Source organism: Xenopus laevis, chromosome 1S (genome assembly GCF_017654675.1).
Source record: "Xenopus laevis strain J_2021 chromosome 1S, Xenopus_laevis_v10.1, whole genome shotgun sequence".
NCBI classification, from domain to species: Eukaryota; Metazoa; Chordata; class Amphibia; order Anura; family Pipidae; genus Xenopus; species Xenopus laevis.
In genome coordinates this window covers 80,705,509-80,726,873 of record NC_054372.1, presented here as the reverse complement: position 1 = coordinate 80,726,873, position 21,365 = coordinate 80,705,509, and the positions used below count along the sequence as shown (strand labels likewise).

The 21,365-nt window shown below is 40.4% G+C and overlaps 1 protein-coding gene across 21 annotated transcripts in view; it reads left to right on the top strand.

Moving 5' to 3' along the window:
* ptprs.S (protein tyrosine phosphatase receptor type S S homeolog) overlaps window positions 1-21,365 on the top strand; it is a 380,500-nt gene that overhangs the window by 302,354 nt on the left and 56,781 nt on the right. For 20 of the 21 annotated variants that reach the window (XM_041579815.1, XM_041579826.1, XM_018243490.2 and 17 more), the window contains 2 exons: window positions 13,209-13,306; window positions 16,644-16,767. The exons of the other annotated variant lie outside the window; for it this stretch is intronic. In XM_041579815.1, coding sequence (XP_041435749.1) covers window positions 13,209-13,306; window positions 16,644-16,767 — 222 coding nt within the window. The remainder of the gene's footprint in view (window positions 1-13,208; window positions 13,307-16,643; window positions 16,768-21,365) is intronic. 21 annotated transcript variants of the gene reach the window in all.

Below are 21,365 nucleotides of genomic sequence, written 5' to 3'. Positions count from 1 at the left end.
TCCTCCATATCCTTAACAGTGCCCTTCTACATAGTAACATAGTAAGTAAGGTTGAAAAAAGACACATGTCCATCGAGTTCAACCTTTTTTTTTTTTTTATTTGTTAACTACCTATCTGCCAGTTGATCCAGAGGAAGGCAAAAAACCCATCTGAAGCCTCTCCCATTTGCCTTAGAGGGGGAAAAATTCCTTCCTGACTCCAAAATGGCAATCGGACTAGTCCCTGGATCAACTTGGACTATGAGCTATTTCCCATAACCCTGTATTCCTTTACTTGCTAAAAAGCTATCCAACCCCTTCTTAAAGCTATCTAATGTATCAGCCTGTACAACTGGTTCAGGGAGAGAATTCCACATCTTCACAGCTCTCACTGTAAAAAACCCCTTCCGAATATTTAGGCGGAACCTCTTTTCTTCTAATCGGAATGGGTGACCTTGTGTCAGATGGAAAGACCTACTGGTAATAAAGCATTAGAGAGATTATTATATGATCCCCTTATATATTTATACATAGTCATCATATCACCCCTTAAGTGCCTATTCTTCAGCGTGAACATCCCCAATTTGGCCAGTCTTTCCTCATAGCTAAGATTTTCAATACCTTTTACCAGCTTAGTTGCCCTTCTCTGTACCCTCTCTAATACAATAATGTCCTGTTTGAGTGATGGAGACCAAAACTGTACGGCATATTCTAGATGGGGCCTTACAAGTGCTCTATACAGTGGAAGAATGACCCCCTCCTCCCTTGACTCTATGCCCCTTTTAATACAGCTCAAGACCTTATTTGCCCTTGATGCTGCCGACTGGCATTGCTTGCTACAGCCAAGTTTATCATCTACAAGGACTCCAAGGTCCTTTTCCATAATGGATTTGCCTAGTGCAGTCCCATTAAGGGTATAAGTGGCTTGGATATTTTTACATCCCAGGTGCATGACTTTACATTTATCAACATTGAATCTCATTTGCCACTTAGCTGCCCAGATTGCCAGTTTGTCAAGATCATGTTGCAAGGATGCCACATCCTGGATGGAATTAATTGGGCTGGATAATTTTGTGTCATCTGCAAACACTGATACATTACTTACAACACCCTCCCCTAAGTCATTAATGAACAAGTTAAATAAAAGTGGACCCAATACTGAGCCCTGGGGGACCCCACTAAGAACCTTACTCCAAGTAGAGAATGTCCCATTAACAACCACCCTCTGTACCCGATCCTGTAGCCAGTTTCCTATCCACGTGCAAACGCCTTCATTAAGCCCAACAGACCTTAGTTTAGAAAGCAGTCGTTTGTGGGGCACAGTATCAAATGCTTTGGCAAAATCCAAATAGATCACATCTACTGCCCCCCCACTGTCCAGAATCTTACTTACCACATCATAAAAAGCAATCAAATTCGTCTGATAAACTTCAGTCATTCTTTACTGCTACACTGCAAGTAGGGTTGCCACCTTTTAGTTCTGGCCCTACCGGCCAGTGACCTATAGGATGGGGATGGGATTGTGACATTTTCGGGGCGGTGTTGTGACATTTCAGGGTTGGGTTGTGCCATTTCGGGGGTGGAATCACAACGTTTCAAAGTCAGTTTGGCTATGAAGGGACTATAGTGCTTGGATTAGGTGAGTAGGGGAGCTGAGAGGGTCGGATCTGAGGCGGACCAATAGGGGTTACAAATTTACCGGCTATTTCATTGCTGGTAAAATTGTAATACCGGCTAGGCTGTTGAAATCAGGGCTGGAACTAGGGGTAGACAGAAGTGGCACGCAGGTCTGGACTGAGATTCAAAAAAGGCCCTGGCATTCCAAGTACAGAGAGGCCCAAACAGCACCCCACCAGCCCACTAAATAGTGGCTTTCTATGGCACATTACAGCAGCCCATTTGGCATTTGCCAGTAGCCACAGATTGCCAGTCTGAGCCTGGTGGCACGTATTTAGGGTGCAGAGGTGGAGGGACACCAGACACAAATCTTCTGCCACCTTCCCCTAGCTCAGACCTGTGCATCCTCCACCACTTGCAGCTCCTCTTGTCGCTTTGTGCACAGGCTCTTGAGTTCCCCACAGCTGACAACTTCTCAAGAATCCTCTGTGTGCTCGTGCACGGTTCTGCACGCACTTCACATGCACGCACGCTTGAGGAGGAAATATCAGCCAGTTGGCAACCCTAACTGCAAGTTGGAGTGATATCACCCCCTCCCTTCCCCTAAGCAGCCCATCAGCAGAGCAATGGGAAGGTAACCAGATAAAAGTTCCCTGGTAGATATAAGAACAGCACTCAATAGTAAAAAGGCATGCCTCACTGTGACTCCTTGAGTTACATTGTGTAGGAGAAACAATAGCCCATCAGAAAGCAGTTCCATAGTGCAGCATTGGCTCTTTCTGAAAGCACATGACCAGGCGAAATGACCTGAGATGGCTGTCTACACACCAATATTACAACTATAAAAAAATACACTTGTGTTAGGAATTAAATGGTAGAGATAAATATTTGCAATGTAAACCGTGTAATTTAGAATAAAGACTATACCATAAAAATCATGACAGAATCCTTTTAAATGTGAACCACCCCTTTACTCAGTGTCGGACTGGGGCAATGGGGGCCCACCAAAGAACTTCATGTGAAGGGCCCCCCAATTTACTCACGAAAGCCAGCAAGGGAAAATAAAGGAAATACATACCAAAGTGAACATTTTTTTGTATACTATTAAATAACATTAAATAGCCACTATTAAATAACCTTATTAATGAATATAATTCTTAATCACCTAACTTTTGATCACCTATAAAAAATACACAAACCAGCTCCCTGCATAATTTCTCAGACTAACACAGAACAGAGCAACAATCTCAAATGAGATATTTTTGCAGGAGGGATGATGATTTTGCAAAGTTATCAATGATATCAACATACATTAAATTATTTGCAATGCCCCTTTCAATGTTAAGTAACAGAAATGATTCAAGCAACTCCTGTCCAATCGTTAAAGGGCACCAATTACTAAGTAAATACACTGTGAAAGTTCAAGAAATCCGATTTTTAAAATAGTTAGAATTGTTTGTTTAATGTAAATCATCAGCTCACTATACCTTCTGCAAGATCTCCCATATCTCCACTGCAGTTCTAGCTGAGGCATGCATCTTGGATTTTACTGGCTCCTCCTACCTATATCTTCACAGCCAACAACAGCTCTGAAATCTCACACATGCTCAGTTGAAAATACTAGGTTACGTAGCAACCCTTCTAAGCTACTTTCAAATCAGCCAAACCTCTGTTAGCTGCTGATCATTAGTGCTGCCACCTTCTGGAAGTTAGTGTGTGCCCATCATTTGCATAATAACATCACCAGCAGGGTACAAGATAGGGAAATCTTGTGATACTTCTAGTGGAGGAGTTTACTAAAAAAAGGCATTCTGGGTAGAATACTCAAGGCAGTGTTACAATCTGAGCATGTTCCTGAATTTGCATGTTATGGTCACTGTTATAGTCACTGTATGGACTCCCTCAGTGAAAGAACCCATTTGACAAAGTAAGGGATTATTTTTAAAACCTGCAGTATTTTCAAAAAACTATATGTGTAGTTTGATTAAATGTGTTTAGGTTGTACTGGTCTGATTGTTAATGTGTGTTTGATTTTGGCTGTGATTGGTGCCCTTTAAACAGTTTTTGCTATTTTCAGCTTAGAGAACACTCTTTCACAGGATTTAAGATTGCAAGCTCACTGGGCAGGGACTGATCGAAATGTGATAAGGACCTTAGATTGTAAGATCACTAGGGCAGTAACTGAGGTGAATGTGATAGGGACCTTATATTGTAAGCTCACTGGACAAGGACTGATGGAAATGTGATAGGGACCTTAGATTGTAAAATCACTAGGACAGGAACCTATGGGAATGTAATTTTGGTTCTGTACATTACCACAATGAATTTTAAATGAAACAACTCAGATGCAGTTGAATTGCAGACTTTTAGCTTTAATTCAGTGGGTTGAACAAAAAGTTTGCATAAAAATGTGTGGAACTAAAGCCTTTTTTTAACACAATCACTTCATTTCAGGGGCTCAATAGGAATTAGACAAAATAAAAAACTGAAAATAAAATGTTAATTTCTGATACTTGGTTGAACCCTTTACTGGCAATGACAGCCTGAAGTCTTGAACTCATGGACATCACCAGATTCTGGGTTTCCTCCGTTTTAACGCTCTGCCAGGCCTTTATTGCCGCGGATTTCAGTTGCTGTTTGTTTGTGGGCCTTTCTGTTCAAAGTTTAGTCTTCAACAAGTGAAATACATGCTCAATTGGGTTAATTTCAGGTGACTGACTTGGCCATACAAGAATATTCCACTTCTTTGCTTTTTAAACTCCTGGGTTGCTTTGGCTGTATGTTTTGGGTCATTGTCCATCTGTATTATGAAACACCTCACAATCAATTTGACTGCATTTAGCTGGATTTGAGCAGACAGTGGGGTTTATTTATCAACACTGGGCAAATGTGCCCATGGGCAGTTGCCTATAGCAACCAATCAGTGATTAGCTTTTAAAAGCCAGCTGCAAGTAGAACAATGAATGCAGCAATCTGATTGGTTGCCATGGGTTACTGCCCATCAGCAAATATGCCCAGTGTTGATAAATGAATTCAGCTGCTTCTGTCCTGTGTCACATTATCGATAAACACTAATGTCCCAGTGAAACTGGCAGCCATGCACGCCCAAGCCATCACACTGCCTCCGCCGTTTTACACATGATGTTGTATACTTTAGATCATGAGCTGTTCCACGCCTTCTCCATACTTTTTTCTTGCCATCATTCTGTTAGAGGTTGATCTTGGTTTCATCTGTCCAAAGAATGGTTTTCCAGAACTGTGCTGGCTTTTTTAGATTTTTTTTGAGCAAAGTCCAATCTAGACTTTCTATTCTCGATGCTTATGAGTGGCCTGCACCTTGCAATGCACCCTCTGTATTTATTTTCACGCAGTGTGTTTATGGTAGATTTGAATATCGATACACCTACCTCCTGGAGAGTGGTGTTCACTTGTTTGGCTGGTGTGAAGCGGTTTCTCTTCACCATGGAAATGATTCTGCGATCATCCACCACTGTTGTCTTCCATGGATATCCAGGTCTTTTTGTGTTGCTGAGTTCACCAGTGCTTTTTTTCTTTCTCAGGATGTACCAAACTGAAGATTTTGCCACTCCTAATATCGTTGCAATTTCTCAGAAGTTTTTCTGCGTTCAGCCACAGGGGAGTGCAGGAATAGACGCATTACGTTTTTTTCAATGGGGCTGTACTCACACAGGCATGTGTAGGCGCCGAACGCAGGAAAAATGCAGCATGTTGCGTCTCAACCTGCGTTCGGCGCCTACACACCTCCATGACTTTTTTCTGCTTCATTGATAGACATAACAAAGGAATTGGCAAAGGATTCACTGGCACACGGGTAATGTTGGCAGGGTGATACCATTGCTTTAAATTTATTTAATGCAGCATGCAAGGTTTCGGGATGTCCCCCCTCTACATAAGATCCCCTTCCCTTTAAAGGGCTCACTCTGCCTTTTAAAGGCAATGTTTTGCTTGCTGTGCCTTTAACTAAAGGACTAGGGACCTGCTTGTCCGTGCACATACCTTTAAAAGGGATCTTGACTTTTCTTTAGCCTAAGAAATTTAACACGTGTTCCTATGAAAGAAGTCACACACAATTCAGTCTCCTGCTTCTGATCAAGTAGGACAAGATCAGGCACACATGCTTCAGTGGCTTTGTCCACACCATGGGCACTTTGCATTTTACATTCACGGGTTGTAGGGTGCTTTTTAACAGAGATTTGTATCATACACTCTGACACTCAAATCAGAAATACATTTCGTGATAATAGGCAACCCACACTTGCCTCTTCAATAGACTCAGTTGGTGCTGAATCTGTCACTTTTACTTCAGTGGGGACAGACACACACAACCCATCTTTCTGCTCTCCACTGGCATACCACGTTTTAGATAAACTTTGGGAATCCAACCACCCACCAGACATTTCCCAATTGTTTATTTCTGGAGTTCCTTCAGGACTGCAGCACACTTTAGTTTTCAAAGGCATCTTTCTTTGAACTAGGGGTTTATGGTCACACACAGCCACATATGACAACACTTGCCCTTTAAACACTATACCACATTTAGTAGCTTTGTTGCTAGCAAAACATCCACTCACTGTTTTACCAGCAGTCTGTTCCGTTAAAGGAACAGTTCAGTGTGAAAATTAAAACTGGCTAAATTGATAGGCTGTCTCTAGCTCTCTAACTCTGAGCTAGTCAGCGACTTGAAGGGGGGCCACATGGGACATAACTGTTCAGTGAGTTTGCAATTGATCCTCAGCATTCAGCTCAGATTCAAAGGCAACAGATATGACCCATGTGCCCCTCCCCTCAAGTCTCTAATTGGTTACTACCTGGTAACCAGGGTAACCAGTCAGTGTAAACCAAGAGAGCTGAAAAGCAGGAAGTAGTGTTCTGGCTATTATGTTACATATCCAGTCACTCCAGCCTTTATACATTACATTTTTGGCCAAATAACTATATTAGAAACATTATTTTGCTATCTATTTACACAGTTTTTATTTTTACACTGAACAATTCCTTTAAGGCACACTTTCCTTCTTCTCAACAAAAGGAACACATTTTGTTAGGCAACTTGTAACTTCACATACCTTTCCCTCTTCAGCACACCGTGTTTCAATTGTCACACAATGGGCTCACTGGGGAATAGTTCTGTGGTTGGCAACTGCACACACACATTCAGGAGGCAATTTTACATTTTCATCACTCGCTTCCTCATACATCCCATCTGGCTTATCACGATTAACACTCATGGTACTATTTTCCAAACCATAATTTGCACTGGCTATGTTCACGCACATAGCTTGGCTGTCAAAGATTTCAGGTCTTTCATCTGACTTCTCACTTAACACACTTACAGGTGTCTCACTTGCACAGTTCTGCTTGCACGCTTTAATCAGCCTTTGTATTGCTAGATATAGAGCACAATTGTCTGTAACATGTGCTATACTAAAACCGTGTCCACACCTTTCCCTTTCAATAAGGCCAGTCTATTTAGCCATACTATCTTACGGAGAATGCACATTTGTACACCCATCCCCTTTAAGACTTTTAATAGATGAGCTACTGCAGGAAAACAAAGGGTTACTATCTATTGGCTTTTACTCCTGGTTTACTTGAGCTTTCTCTGCTCAACAATTTACCATGCAGACTTTTTTCCACAACACCCTCAGATTTGTTGCCATTTTCATTGGAACATTCTAAACTGTTCCCACTCACTTCACAACTTTTACTGAGCTTAACACAACCCTCTGTCTCTAAGGGTTCACTATTCGTGGGCTGGGAGTCTCCACCTGTATCCACTTGCTTACAAACCAGCACTTTGTTCTTTAAGTACTAGTTACACGTCTCCATTATTTTGGCAAACGCGTTGGCAGACTGTTTAAAGGGGAAAGTGTTAGTGTTAGCAGTATGACTTGGTCAAAGCAAGAGGTGCATTTTACAGGTTCTGTTTTACACACAGCTTCAGACTTGCACACACTTTCATAAATGTTATACATGGGGCAGCGCTTACTTAACCTTTAAGATACTCCCCAGCTGAATTACCAACATATTTTCTGGGGGAACATCCACATTGGGGGTCACCCCTACACTTTTTACTATGGGTGTTACCTCATGCCCCACAGTCACATTCTCACATTTTACTGTGGGACATTTTCTAGCAAAGTTAACCATCACATTTTGCATAGAATAAACATTTCCCTGCCATTTTGACTGCCCCACATGCAATACTTTATCACTTTTTAATGAGTCCCAGAATAAGGGAAAATCTGTTCCCTGAACCATTAACCCATTCCAGTCACTTACAGTGTCTTTCCGGACCTTGCCTTTAAACCAAGAGTCCCAGTCTTTCACCCCACCAGCCTGCCATTCCCTTTCAACCACCCCTTTAAAAACAGTCTCACCATTCCTGTAGTGCATCCTGTGTGGAATCGAAGGGGATGAACTCTTGCCAAATATGCCAGATTTGACTTGGAAATCAGCATAACCTCTCTCTTTGGTTTGCTGCCGGTGTGCCAACAGCTGGGTCTCGGTTTCCTGGCTTGACTCTAGCTGCATCTATCTCCTTTGTCTTCCATGAATTCTCTCTCACTTCTGGCGTCTTTACCACACTCACTGTACGGACTCTCGGACTGTGTGGAACTGCCTTCACCTGTCGCCATATCGCTGTTCCTGTTGCTTTAGCATGGCCCTCACAGCCTCCTGCTGAACAGCTAAACCACAGGGATTAGCAGCACCAGTTGCCATATTTGTAAAGTCTCTTAAGGTTAATGTTTAATAGGCTTTTAAACAGGTGTATGTCTCTTTAAAGCTCTGCCCGCATCTGAGCACCAATGTGACATGCCACTGGCCTGCACATGCACTTTTATGGGGGAATTAGCGTTTGTTAGGCAGGTAGGCTAGGATTTGGAGCTTAGAGACAGGGACACCAAGGCTTCAGACAAAACACAGGTTTGTTAAGCACCGGGCATTCCCAACAAAAGGCAACAAAACCCCAGTTCAGCAACTTCAATGTAGAACATGCATGGTACAGTTCAACAACTTCAGGGTTCTCTCCCCTCTTCTATTCACTCACCATCAAGGGAAATTCTCACCCTCTGGAACTTCAGAGCCTTTAGGCTTCTCACTCAGCCCTGCTGGCTTCTCCTCCTGGGACTCAGGCTCACTAGCCTCTGTCACACTCTTGCTGGCCGCAAGACACCTTTTTCCAGGCACTGTCTCTCCAAGCAGCACTTACTTCCCAGGATAGCCCTCAGGTGTGGTCAGGGCAGCCATCAGAAATTGCAGGGCCCCATACGACAACATTTCCTGGGCCCACTGCAAGCCCCACCTATAGGTCCTCCCTCCCCACAGGTCCACCCCCACCACACAGTAAAAAAACATTGGTGGCTAGGGTTCCCACATGTTAATAAAAAATATTGGTGGTCAGGGCCCCCCAATAAAAAAAACATTTGTGGTCAAGGCCCCCCATTAAAAAATATTGGTGGCTAGGACCACACATGGTAAGAAAAAAAAAATTGGTGGAGAGGACCACGTTATAAGAACATTGGTTGCCAGGGCCCCCCTTAAACGTCCATGTAAAAAACTTGATCCCCCAGAAGTTAAAAAATTGGTGCCCAGGGCCCCACCACACAACAGGGACCACAAAGGGTTACCTTTAGGGGGGCCCTACCATGCTGTACTTACTTCATTAGCTTGGCCCACCTGCTGTAAGTGAGCTGCCAACTACAGAAGAGAGGAGGGGAGCACAGGTGGCCGCATCTTCTTCCAGTGACAACATTTTCTTCCCTTATTGGTCACAGAATTTCAAGTCCTGGTAAAGCTGCATGGTGATTGGATGAGCTGGAGGGGAAGTTCAAACCTCAGCTATCCAATCCCTGAGCAGCTCAACCGGGACAACTCTGTGACCAATAAGGGAAGATAGAAGATACCTCCCCCTGTGCTCCCGCCCTGCCTTCCCGAAGTTGGCAGCTCTCAGAAAGCAGGGGGGACCGGCTAATCAAGTAAGTGTGGTGTGGCAGGGCCCCCCTTACCCTCGGGGCCCCCTACAGCTCTCCCCCCTGTCCCCCCCCTGATGACGGCCCTGGGTGTGGTAACACAGCCCTTTTACCTTTCCTATGTAGCTCTCTCTCAGCTGCCACTTGATTGCTGCGAGGCAATATTAACCCTACCTGAGCTGAGTATTCCTTTGCCACACATATAATGCCGTTTAAATGCACTCTTTTCAATGCATTTTCCTCTAAGACAGTGGCGTTTCCCAAATACGCTGTCACTATATATATATATATATATATATATAGATATATATATATATATATATATATATATAGATATATATATATATAGATATATAGATATATATATATATATATATCTCACGTTCCAATGAGTATCCGCACTCCAAGGCACACTGATGTAGCTTCTCCAGCTGGGGTGCACGGTTGAAATAAATGTATTTGAATTCTATGAAGAACCAGCACTCCCGTATATAAAAAATATTTGTTTTTATTTCTGTTACATTCCAACGTTTCGGTCCCTGTTGGGACCTTTCTCAAGGAAAGGTCCCAACAGGGACCGAAACGTTGGAATGTAACAGAAATAAAAACAAATATTTTTTATATACGGGAGTGCTGGTTCTTCATAGAATTCAAATATATATATATATAGAGAGAGAGAGAGATACACAGTTTATTCACATCAGTACACCATCAGCATTATGAATTGCATTTCATCAACTTCTAATTAATTAACTAAAAATTCATGTTACACTTAATGAATAAAAAAAGTAGAAATTCAGTGCACATTTAATTTTTAAATTGATTTTTAATTCATTGTAAGCACTTGAGTCCCACCCCAGTCCCAGTAAAATAATTTATAGCTGAAACAGGGGTAGCGATGAAGAGATACAGCTAACTGGAAAGGATTATGGAAATGATTAATAACAAAGTGGGGAAGCAAACTTGAAGGGGCAAACAAATGGTTAAATGTAAAATCAATTGAAAGGGGTGGTTCACCTTTACGTTAACTTTTAGTATTTTATAAAATGGCTCATTCTAAGCAACATTTTAATGGCCTACATTATTTGTTTTCTATAGTTTTTAATAATTTGCATTCTTCTTCTGACTCTTTCCAGCTTGCAAATGGGGGTCACTGACCCCATCTAAAAACAAATGCTCTGTAAGGCTACAAATGTATTGTTTTTGCTACTTTGTATTACTCATTTTAATATTCAGGCCTTTCCTATTCATATTCAAGACTCTTATTCAAATGAGTGCATGGTTAGGCCCAGACTTACAAATGGGGCGCCCTTAGGCCATCTACGCTCATCGCCCCCTTATGCATCCCCCTCTCTGTCTTCCCCTCCCACTTCGTCCTCCCATCCCCTTCCCTTCAGCGTTGTTCTCCCAGTCTTCTTGCGCCTGCACGTATATGCGCATATACACATATTCAAGATGTGCGCATATACGTACAGGCACAAGGGGCCCGGGAGGACAACACGGAGGTGATGCAAACTTAAGGTATGAAGATCCAAATTATGGAAAGATCCATTATCCGGAAACGCCAGGTCCCGAGCATACTGGATAACAGGTCCCATACCTGTAGTGTGAGGACGTCCATTATAGCTTTAAAACAGTTGTTTGGTTAACAAGTAAGTGAGATGTTGACAGAGTTCCTGGCTGAAGCCTTGGTGGCCTTTCAGCAAGCTCCATAGTTCTTTTGGAGGCTTCCAGACATGCATTGTAGCTTAGGCAGTGGTCAACAGCTTTAAAAGTAAATCTGTGGCAGTTAACATTTGCAATGCTTTTTGAGGGAAATCCAGGGCAGACTAATTTCTATTCTATTTCAATTTTAATTGTGCTTCTACACAATGTTACAAGGGTCCTTCTTCAAGTGTTTCTCAAGTTTCTAGTCTTGGCAAATGTACACATATGGTTAAAGTGCCTTGTGGCTCTGGTTGCTAAATTGTGAGCAGCACTGCAAAATTTTGACCATGCCCACTTTGTGGACACATTTCTAATATCTGAAAATGTTATTTTACCACAAAGTAACCCAGACGTGACAGAAAATAATCAGCATATTATCCCCATATGTGTCGGTAAAATCAATAAATAAAAAAAATATAATGGTCATATTAACGCTAAACATGCTTGTTCAATTACTACAGAAAATGAATACTCAGCATATTAAACCCCAGCTGTGCCAGTATAATCACTGTATAAATGGGCAATGATCACTCCATTACCCTTCACAAAGAGGGACAGTTGGGAATGTATGGAAATATACCAGCAACTCCATGGCCACTTCATCAACAAGTTCTGAGAGGCTGCAATGTTTGTAGGGTATAAGACTTTAACCTGTGCATAATCATTGGCTGAATGCTGACATGGAAGGTTTTTGTTTATTTTTCGTCTTTTTAAATTAATTTGCAAGAATGATCAGGCTCTTTATTATGCCAGCAGCCTGACAGACGACCGTGTATGGACCCATAATTGATATTGACTGATATCTAGTTAAGGCTAGTAAAGTTATTCTTCAGACAGACTAGAATATACAGTATATAAATTGGTCATTGGCCAATCTCCATAATTTTTGTCCATCTCCATCAATCTCCCCCTCCATATTTTTTCATTGACTAGGGCCAAAAGCTTGTTTAATGACCTTGCTAATGGAACTGATCTTCCTTTGTAGGGATAACTTAGCACTATACAGACATATAACCAAAGCCAAACAAATGTTTGTTCGAAACCCAACAGATCAATCAAACAAGAAATCATCATACTCCAGTGCAAATGTTCAATAGCTTATTCTCTCCATTATTAATTCATTGAAAAAGCTTGCTTTGAATTACCATGTACTATGAGGATGTAAAAATGATTATAGAAAGTCAATAGCACTGCTACTGAAGAGGTGTGCCTTTAAAAAATGATGTTCAAAGAGCATTGTTCGAAAATAGTTCTTGTAATTGTCCAACGTCAGGCCACCTTCTTTGACATGGTTAGTTGTACCCATTAAAACAGATATAAATGATTATGGTATCCCTTCAACTGACTCACTTGAGGTTCAGATAAACCAAAGTCTGCAGAATGCAATTCATATAGCTTTCACTTCAGTGATATTATTTCTTTACAGTAATGACTATTAAGAAACAGTTTAGAAAAAAGTTTGTGTTTGGTGTGATGCAACCTTTATCTGTTCTCTACCATTGTTAGCAAACACTATGCTGCAAACAGTCATTAAAATCTTCTGCTGTCTAAATCTTGTCTAAATCTTCTGCTGTCTAAAGATAGTATGCATTATTTTGTTTTGTTTATTTGAACTTGTATTTAGTATTTTTGCTGATTGTTTTTTTGTTGCCCATTATCTATGTTTTTTTATTCTTTAATAAACTCCCAACACCACATAGATGTTACTCTGTATGGGGCCATTTTAGGGTGATGACGTTCTCATTTATTTTATATATTTTTATATAATTTCGAGCCCTGATTTCTGACCTATTCTAACCTCCGTCCTTTCATTGCAGATCTCATATATAAATACTTTCTTTAAGCATATTTATGCTGTTTTCCACGTCTTCTTTTTAACATGAATTGTCCATTGGTATTTACTAAAAACAGGTATGCTTAATCATCCACCTATCCCAATTGCTGATCTTGCTGAACACACTGAGCATCTGAAGGCAAATGATAACCTTAAGTTATCTCAGGAGTATGAGGTGAGAAGTTTTCATATGTGTCTTTCTCATTTCTCTCCCCCCCCCCCATCTCCCTTGCTCTCTCTTTCTATCGGGATAAGTGAACACACACACACATATATATATATAAATATAAAAGAGTGTTGGAAAAACTGCACACACAGGACTAGTATAGATGTAAAAAAAGAAAAGTTTATTACAACGTTTCGGCTCTGATATTAGAGCCTTCCTTCCTGAGGAAGGCTCTAATATCAGAGCCGAAACGTCGTAATAAACTTTTCTTTTTTTCATCTATACAAGTCCTGTGTGTGCGGTTTTTCCAACGCTCTTTTGTACACATTATTCTTAACCTGCATCCAGGCAGTCGGCCTTTATTGTATGAGTGCTGCAGCCTGAGGAGGAATATATATATATATATATATATAGCGTAAATGTTAGAGATCACACTCGCAGGTCTTAAAGGGGAAGGAAACCTCGTCGGCGCTAACCCCCCTCCCCCCCTCCCGTGTATTGCCCCCCCTGGCCTACCCCTCCCGCTGGGCAAATGCCCCTAACTTGTTACTTACCCTTCTGCGCAGGTCCAGTTCAGGGAGTTCACAGCCGACATCTTCTTCCACGCGATCTTCTTCCTCCTTTGACCGGCGTTTTGGTGCATGCGCAGTAGGAGCATTTCGCCGGTACGGATCTACTGCGCATGCGCCAAAAGTCACGCGCATGCGCAGTAGATCGTACCGGCGAAATGATCCTACTGCGCATGCGCCGGTCAAAGGAGGAAGAAGATCGCGTGGAAGAAGATGTCGGCTGTGAACTCCCTGGACTGGACCTGCGCAGAAGGGTAAGTAACAAGTTAGGGGCATTTGCCCAGCGGGAGGGGTAGGCCAGGGGGGAGGAGGGAGGGGGGGCAATACACGGGAGGGGGGGTGGGGGGTTAGCGCCGAGGAGGTTTCCTTCCCCTTTAAGTGTAATAAATGGATTTTTATTTGTGGACAATCGCTGACGTTTTGGCTGATACAACATCCTTTCTCAAAGTGAAAAGTGAGTCAAACAAACGGAAATAAATACCTAGTGTGGCAGGAACAAAAAATAACACCGAAGGCAGAGGAAGTGACGTGCATGTGACAGCATAGGTGAAAAAAACACAACAGAAAATAACAAATGAATGGGAATTGAAACAGACAGAAATGAATAGAATTTTTTTTTAAAAAGTGACTGCAACAATAAAAATAAAATTAAATGATAATTATAATAAGCCAAATTCAGAGCCACACTAACAACTGTGCGCTCATGTTAATTACTTTACAAGATGCTACTGTTATATTCAACTATGTCAATACGAAACAGACACCATGTATCTGTTTTGACATAGTTTTACATACACATATGTGGATACAAAACAAAAACTATTTATCAAACGGGAAAAACAGCTAGATACAGTGAGGGACTGGAAATGCAAGACACAATGTAACAGAGTATTAATATATGAGAAGGTTCTTCCGATCGTACATGAACTGTGAACAGGAGGAGAAGAGGAGAAACAAAAATTTGTTATAAAGAAAGGAAGAACAGTTGTTAGTGCGGCTCTGAATTTGGCTTATTATAATTATCATTTAATTTTATTGTTGCAGTCACTTTTTTTAAAAAAAAATTCTATTCATTTCTGTCTGTTTCACTTTATTTTTAATTCCCATTCATTCGTTATTTTCTGTTGTGTTTTTTACGTATGTTTACTTTCACCTATGCTGTCACATGCGCGTCACTTCCTCTGCCTTCTGTTATTTTTTGTTCCCTCCACACTAGGGGGCTGATTCACTAAATTCGAGTGAAGGATTCGAAGTAAAAAAACTTCGAATTTCGAAGGTTTTTTTGGGCTACTTCGACCATCGAATGGGCTACTTCGACCTTCGACTACGAGTACGACTTCGAATCGAAGGATTCGAAGTAAAAAGTAAAAATCATTTGACTCTTCGACCATTCGATAGTCGAAGTACTGTCTCTTTAAAAAAAACTTCGACCCCCCTAGTTCGACAGATAAAAGCTACTGAAGTCAATGTTAGCCTATGGGGAAGGTCCGCATAGGCTTGCCTAAGTTTTTTTGATAGAAGGATATTCCTTCGATCGTTGGATTAAAATCCTTCGAATCGTTCGATTCGAAGGATTTAATCGTTCGATCGAATTTTCTGCGCTAAATCCTTCGACTTCGATATTCGAAGTCGAAGGATTTCAATTCCTAGTCGAATATCGAGGGTTAATTAACCCTCGATATTCGACCCATAGTGAATCAGCCCCTATGTATTTATTTCCGTTTGTTTGACTTACTTTTCACTTTGAGAAAGGATGTTGTATCAGCCGAAACATCAGTGATTGTCCACAAATAAAAATCCATTTATTACACTTAAGACCTGCGAGTGCGATCTCTAACACCCAGTATCGTGAGTGCCGGTTCTTCATTCTACTATATATATATATATATATATGTATATGTATATGTGTGTGTTACGGATAGATGTTGTATGTATGTATGTGTATATATGTATATATGTATATATATATATATATATATATATATATATATATATATATATATATATATATATATATATATATATACACACATGGATCAGCTTCCCATAATGATACAATTGCTAATGATATTGATAATATGTATCCAAATTTTTAAATTTTAAAACAACTTTTTATTAGTGTGTTAGAACAAAGAAACAAAAAAAGATTTGTAAAATGTAAAAGAGTTTATAGTTAGCAGTTTCTCAAATATGGTTAAAAGCATGCTACCCATTTGGGAAGTTGTCAATTTTTCTGGAACGCTATGAGAGGAGGAACCATATACTGTATAGTCTACAGGTCTCAAAAAATGTTCAAATAAATCATTTTTTAAAATAATTTCCTTTTTCTCTTTAAGTGTACATTGTACTTGATCCTAAATAAGATATTGTTAATCCTTGTTGGAGTCAAAACAATAGTAATGGGTTTAATTAATGTTTAAATTATTTTTTTAGTAGACTGTATGTATGGAGTATATACAGTATGTAGTATGGAGTGTGTAGTAGTATGGAGATCCACATTTTGAAAAGACCCCTTATCTGAAAAAAAACACAGCTCCTGAGCATTCTGGAGTCTATGTGTGGACTAAATCTGAATGATTAAAATGTCTAGTTGGTGGTTACACACCATACATATTACATTGGAGCCCTGGTCAGACATTTGACGTCTGGAGATTTCCAATTCCCAAAATTGGAGGTTTTCAGCTTTGCAAAGTTAATTTATTAAAAAATAATAATAAAAGTTAAATCTGCAAATTCAAAATGTTTATGTTTTATAATCTGTTTCCCTCTTTTTACAGTCTGTTGACCCTGGGCAACAGTTCACCTGGGAGCACTCAAATCTTGAAGTAAACAAGGCCAAAAATCGTTATGCTAATGTTATTGCCTATGATCACTCTCGAGTTATCCTCCTTCCAGTGGAAGGTAAATTGTAAAGTCTATACACCAAGTGAAGCATATTAAATTAAGTTGTTTTTATGATAGCAAACGATTGATTAAAAGGATGAGGACTGAATTAAGAAGTGATTTCACTGACTGTCCATAGTGCAATAGTTTATTTCCTCATTCCCAAATGATATGTTTTTTTAAACTTTCTTTGATTGTACATCTCTCTATCTCCTTGCCAACGAGTGCATACTCAGCACTGTCCCTAGTTGTACATTGACTGCTAGTTTTCATCCGAACCAGGACATCCTCTGTATCAGTAACCAACCAGTGCATCCTTTTTTCAGGTGTGTCCAGTTTTTGTCCAAATCTACCGGTTGCCTAAAACACAAACTGTGATATACCCTCCTCAGGGGCATGCCGTAATATATTTATATTTTTTTTAAAAGCTTTTATTTTTATTTATTTTCATACATATAGTCAAAGAGAAAAGAAGAGATAGAAAGAAGAAGAGTAGTGTCTCAAGGGCCAAAATGAGTGGTATACAGCAGGTTGAATTGTATTACATACAGATATATATATACTTCACTTAATTGTCTCTGGGCCATCACCCAGGTACCCCATACTGTGTCAAACTTACTGGGACATCCTCTAGCAATATAAGTTAGTTTTGTTTGGTAAGAGAGTCATTAATCAGTTGCTTCCAGAATCCTAGGGATAGGGGCAGCCGTAGATTTCTACTGTAGTTTTTTTAGCATAGTACAGTAACTGTAGATAACATAGTCTTTTGCATGTACCGCCACTAAGCCAAGTAGGCAGGTGAGAGGGGTGTGGGTGTCAGGTAAATCAAGTTCTGCCAGCATGTATTGTGTTACCGCAATCCAGAATTGTTGTATTTCTGGGCATCCCCAAAATACATGAAGGTATGTTCCTATATATACCTGTACGGGATGTAGTATACTCTGTTTAGGAATTTAAGTTGTATAAACATATCTCATTGAGATTGTTAGTTCAGGTACTTGTTGTAAAGCATCCTTCCACATTTCGTCATCCAGTTCAGGTATATCCCTCATCCATTTCTGTTTAACCTTTTCTAGTGGGTTGGGGCCCATCTGTTGTAAAATTGTATAACACCATGAGAGTTTTCGTAGTCCTGCCTGAAGCAAGTATTTTTACCAAGGTTGTTTCTTTGAACTGTATTTGGTCTATTAGGGAATTGTGATAGGTAAGCATGTTTCAACTGGAGGTATCTGAATATCATACTGGCGGGGAGGTTAAATTCTTGTCATAACATATCTACATATAATGACAACTTTTCGGTGACAGTTCCCAGCACTACATGTTGATTTGCCTGAATTTGCATTGCTAATGGTTCTATGGCCAAAGCAAACAATTGAGGCGAGAGGATCCAAGTCCTATGTTATAACGGGCCAGTACCTCTCATAAGTATAACCAGCTCACGTGTCAAATGCCTTAGCAGTATCTAGTGACACCGCCACCCTCTGTTTGTATACAGGTGCCTCAAGTTAATATTAGTGGATTTATTTGGCATAAAACCAAAAATCTTCTATCACTCCGTACTATATTTTTAAGTGATACATTACTACTAGAGCTTCTTAGCTGTTGCAGCTTCCTACTGAAAAGGAAAAGTTAGTGACTTATTTGTCCAACCCCATATGTAATCAAAGTTACTAGATTTGCCCAGAAGCAGTAACCCCTAACAACCAATAACAACCAATGTTTGCTTATAAACATGTGACCAATAATACTACCTACTGTTAACCAAGGATACATTTTTGTAAATATGTATATCTATTCTCATGTACATAAGTACTGTATACCTGGTTATAAGGGTTATTTTATGAAAGAGTTCAATCAAAATATATATTTATTTCCAATTTATATTGACACATATCTGCAGTACACATACTCTACATACAATACAATGCTCTACATACAATATATATAACGAATATTTACAAAAGAAATTACAAATATGTATATGTTACATATCCTTACATTAGGTCTGGCATCTGTTTCCTCATTGCAGGAACTCCAGCATCTCTCTGACCAACAAACTATTCTGTTAAACTAGAGACTGACCATAGGTACATATGTCAGCTTATGATTGGTCATTGAGCATTATGCTATCCTAGGGAGTTGTGCATGGATTGTGAGACACCTTCTGACAATGTAATGTGGGAAACTGAGGACAAAAGAACTGGCTTTACAACTACCCTTGGCAAATGGGGCACTTAGCAACTTTGTATTTAAAAGTATGTATAATAGAAGCTTGCATTTCTTCTATCCTGATATCCTCTAAGATGGAAATCACATAACATTCTCTGATATGCAACATTTTTAATATATACACACCTTGTATATAATAAAGATATGACATAAGCAACTCTCCCTGAAGTAACGCCTACCTACTGATTGGTTGCTATGGGTTAAGTGCCTTTTATTATATAACACAATAATTATTCAAGTTAGAACACAGGGGGATTAATTTATATGGGGAAATTACTGAGAACCAACTTCCAATAGTGGGATTCATTGCAGGGTTGATGAGATGTGCACTGTAAGGGACAATGCATCCATCATTCATTTAAGTTTGAAAGTACCCAGGTAAGGTATTATCTAGTTAGTTATGAATCAAAATGTGCCACAACTCTGTCTGTGCAATAGCTCAATGTTTTTATATTTTTGGATCCAATGACTTTTTGAGGTCCAGCATTGGTCAGAAAACACCATAGCTTATAATAAGCTTACATAAATATGAACACATTGCTGTATCAGCCTCTTAACCATAGTTTCCAGAACGTTACACAATAAATAATTGTCCACCACAATGACAGCAAATAAGCATCCGCTCTAAATTGTACTGTAACTGTCCTTCAGGCTGCCCACCACCCTATAGTTTGGGAACTACTGCAATAACTGAATCTGATCTAAAAGCCTTACTATAAAAAGGTGGTTGGTTGCACATGGGTTAGTAAGTTAGTAGTAGTAAGTTAGGTTGAAAAAAGACACATGTCCATCAAGTTCAACCTTTTAAGTCTATAGTTTTTTACAGCCATTCAGGAAAAGGTTTACAGCCAATTAAAAAATCTGGCGAGGTCCACATAAATATGGTCTTTAATCTGCTCAGATTTGTGGTGTCACATGTTATAACCTTATTTATTTGCAAATAACCTTTTTTTGGTATAGCATTACGTGTAAACCATTGTTTAAACAAGTTGCAGTGCATTCAGTTGTACAATACATTGTAGATTTCTAGTTCAAAGGGGTTTGTGCATTAGGATCTTGATATAACTTTGAGAGACAGGCCTTAACATCAGCGGCTTTCAGTTCGTGGGTCTTTCTGTCCAAAGTTTAGTAACAAATGAAATGCGTGCTCAATTGGGTTCAGATCAGGTGACTGACTTGGCCATTCAAGCATATTCCACTTCTTTGCTTTAATAAACTCCTGGGTTGCTTTGGCTGTATATTTTGGGTCATTGTCCATCTGTATTATGAAAAAGTTTGACTGCATTTACTGTAGTTGGATTTGAGCAGACTGAACACCTCCGAATTCATTCGGCTGCTTCTGTCCTGTGTCATATCATTGATAAACACTAGTGTCCCAGTGCCACTGGCATCACACATCACACTGCCTCCGCCATGTTTTACAGATGATGTGGTATGCTTTGGATAATGAGCTGTTCCACGCCTTCTCCATACTTTTCTCTGGCCATCATTCTGGTAGAGGCTGATCTTGGTTTCATCTGTCCAAAGAATGTTTTTCCAGAACTGTGCCTTTTCCAGAAGATGTTTTTAGACAAAGTCCAATCTAGCCTTTCTATTCTTGAGGCTTATGCAGTGCACCCTCTGTATTTACTTACATGCAGTCTTCTATTTATGGTAGACTTGAATGTCAATACGCCTACAGTACCTCCTGGAGAGTGTTGTTCACTTTTTTGGTTGTTGTGAGGGGGTTTCTCTTCACCATGATTCTGCGACCATCCGCCACTGTTGTCTTTCGTTGACATCCAGGCCTTTTTGCGTTGCTGAGTTCACCAGTGCTTTTTTTCTTTCTTAGGATGTACCTGTAAGGCCAAAGGCCTCAGAGGTAGTGAGGACCAAGGGAGGAGGTAGCAAAAGTCCAAGTTCGCGGTACAAATAGGGATGAGACGAGAGAATGGTCAAACAGGCAATAATATCAGTCCAGGCAGAAGAGGTTCGAAGTCGAAGAATCAGGCAAGAGGTCGGTACACAAAATAGGCAAGAATATCACAAGAACACACCCAGGAATAGCAAGCTAAAACCTATAATTGGGCATAGGTGAATTCCCAGAGCTCCTTAATATAGTCCCAGATTTGGCGCCAATTTGGACGCATCAGCGTCATAACGTGCGCGCGGACGCGCTGGCGTCAGCGACCGACGCGCTGACGTGTGCGACTGACGCCGGTGCCAATTATTGACGCCGACGTCTATTCCGTCGCCGGCGACCAATCAGAGTGCGGAAAGAGGATGACATCATCCGGCTGCGTCCGTGAGGAACCAGGGAGCCGCCATCTTGGACGCCATCTTGTAAACAAATCTCGGACTCCATTACAGTACCCCCCTCCCTAGGGGGGGCCTCAGGACCACCTGGG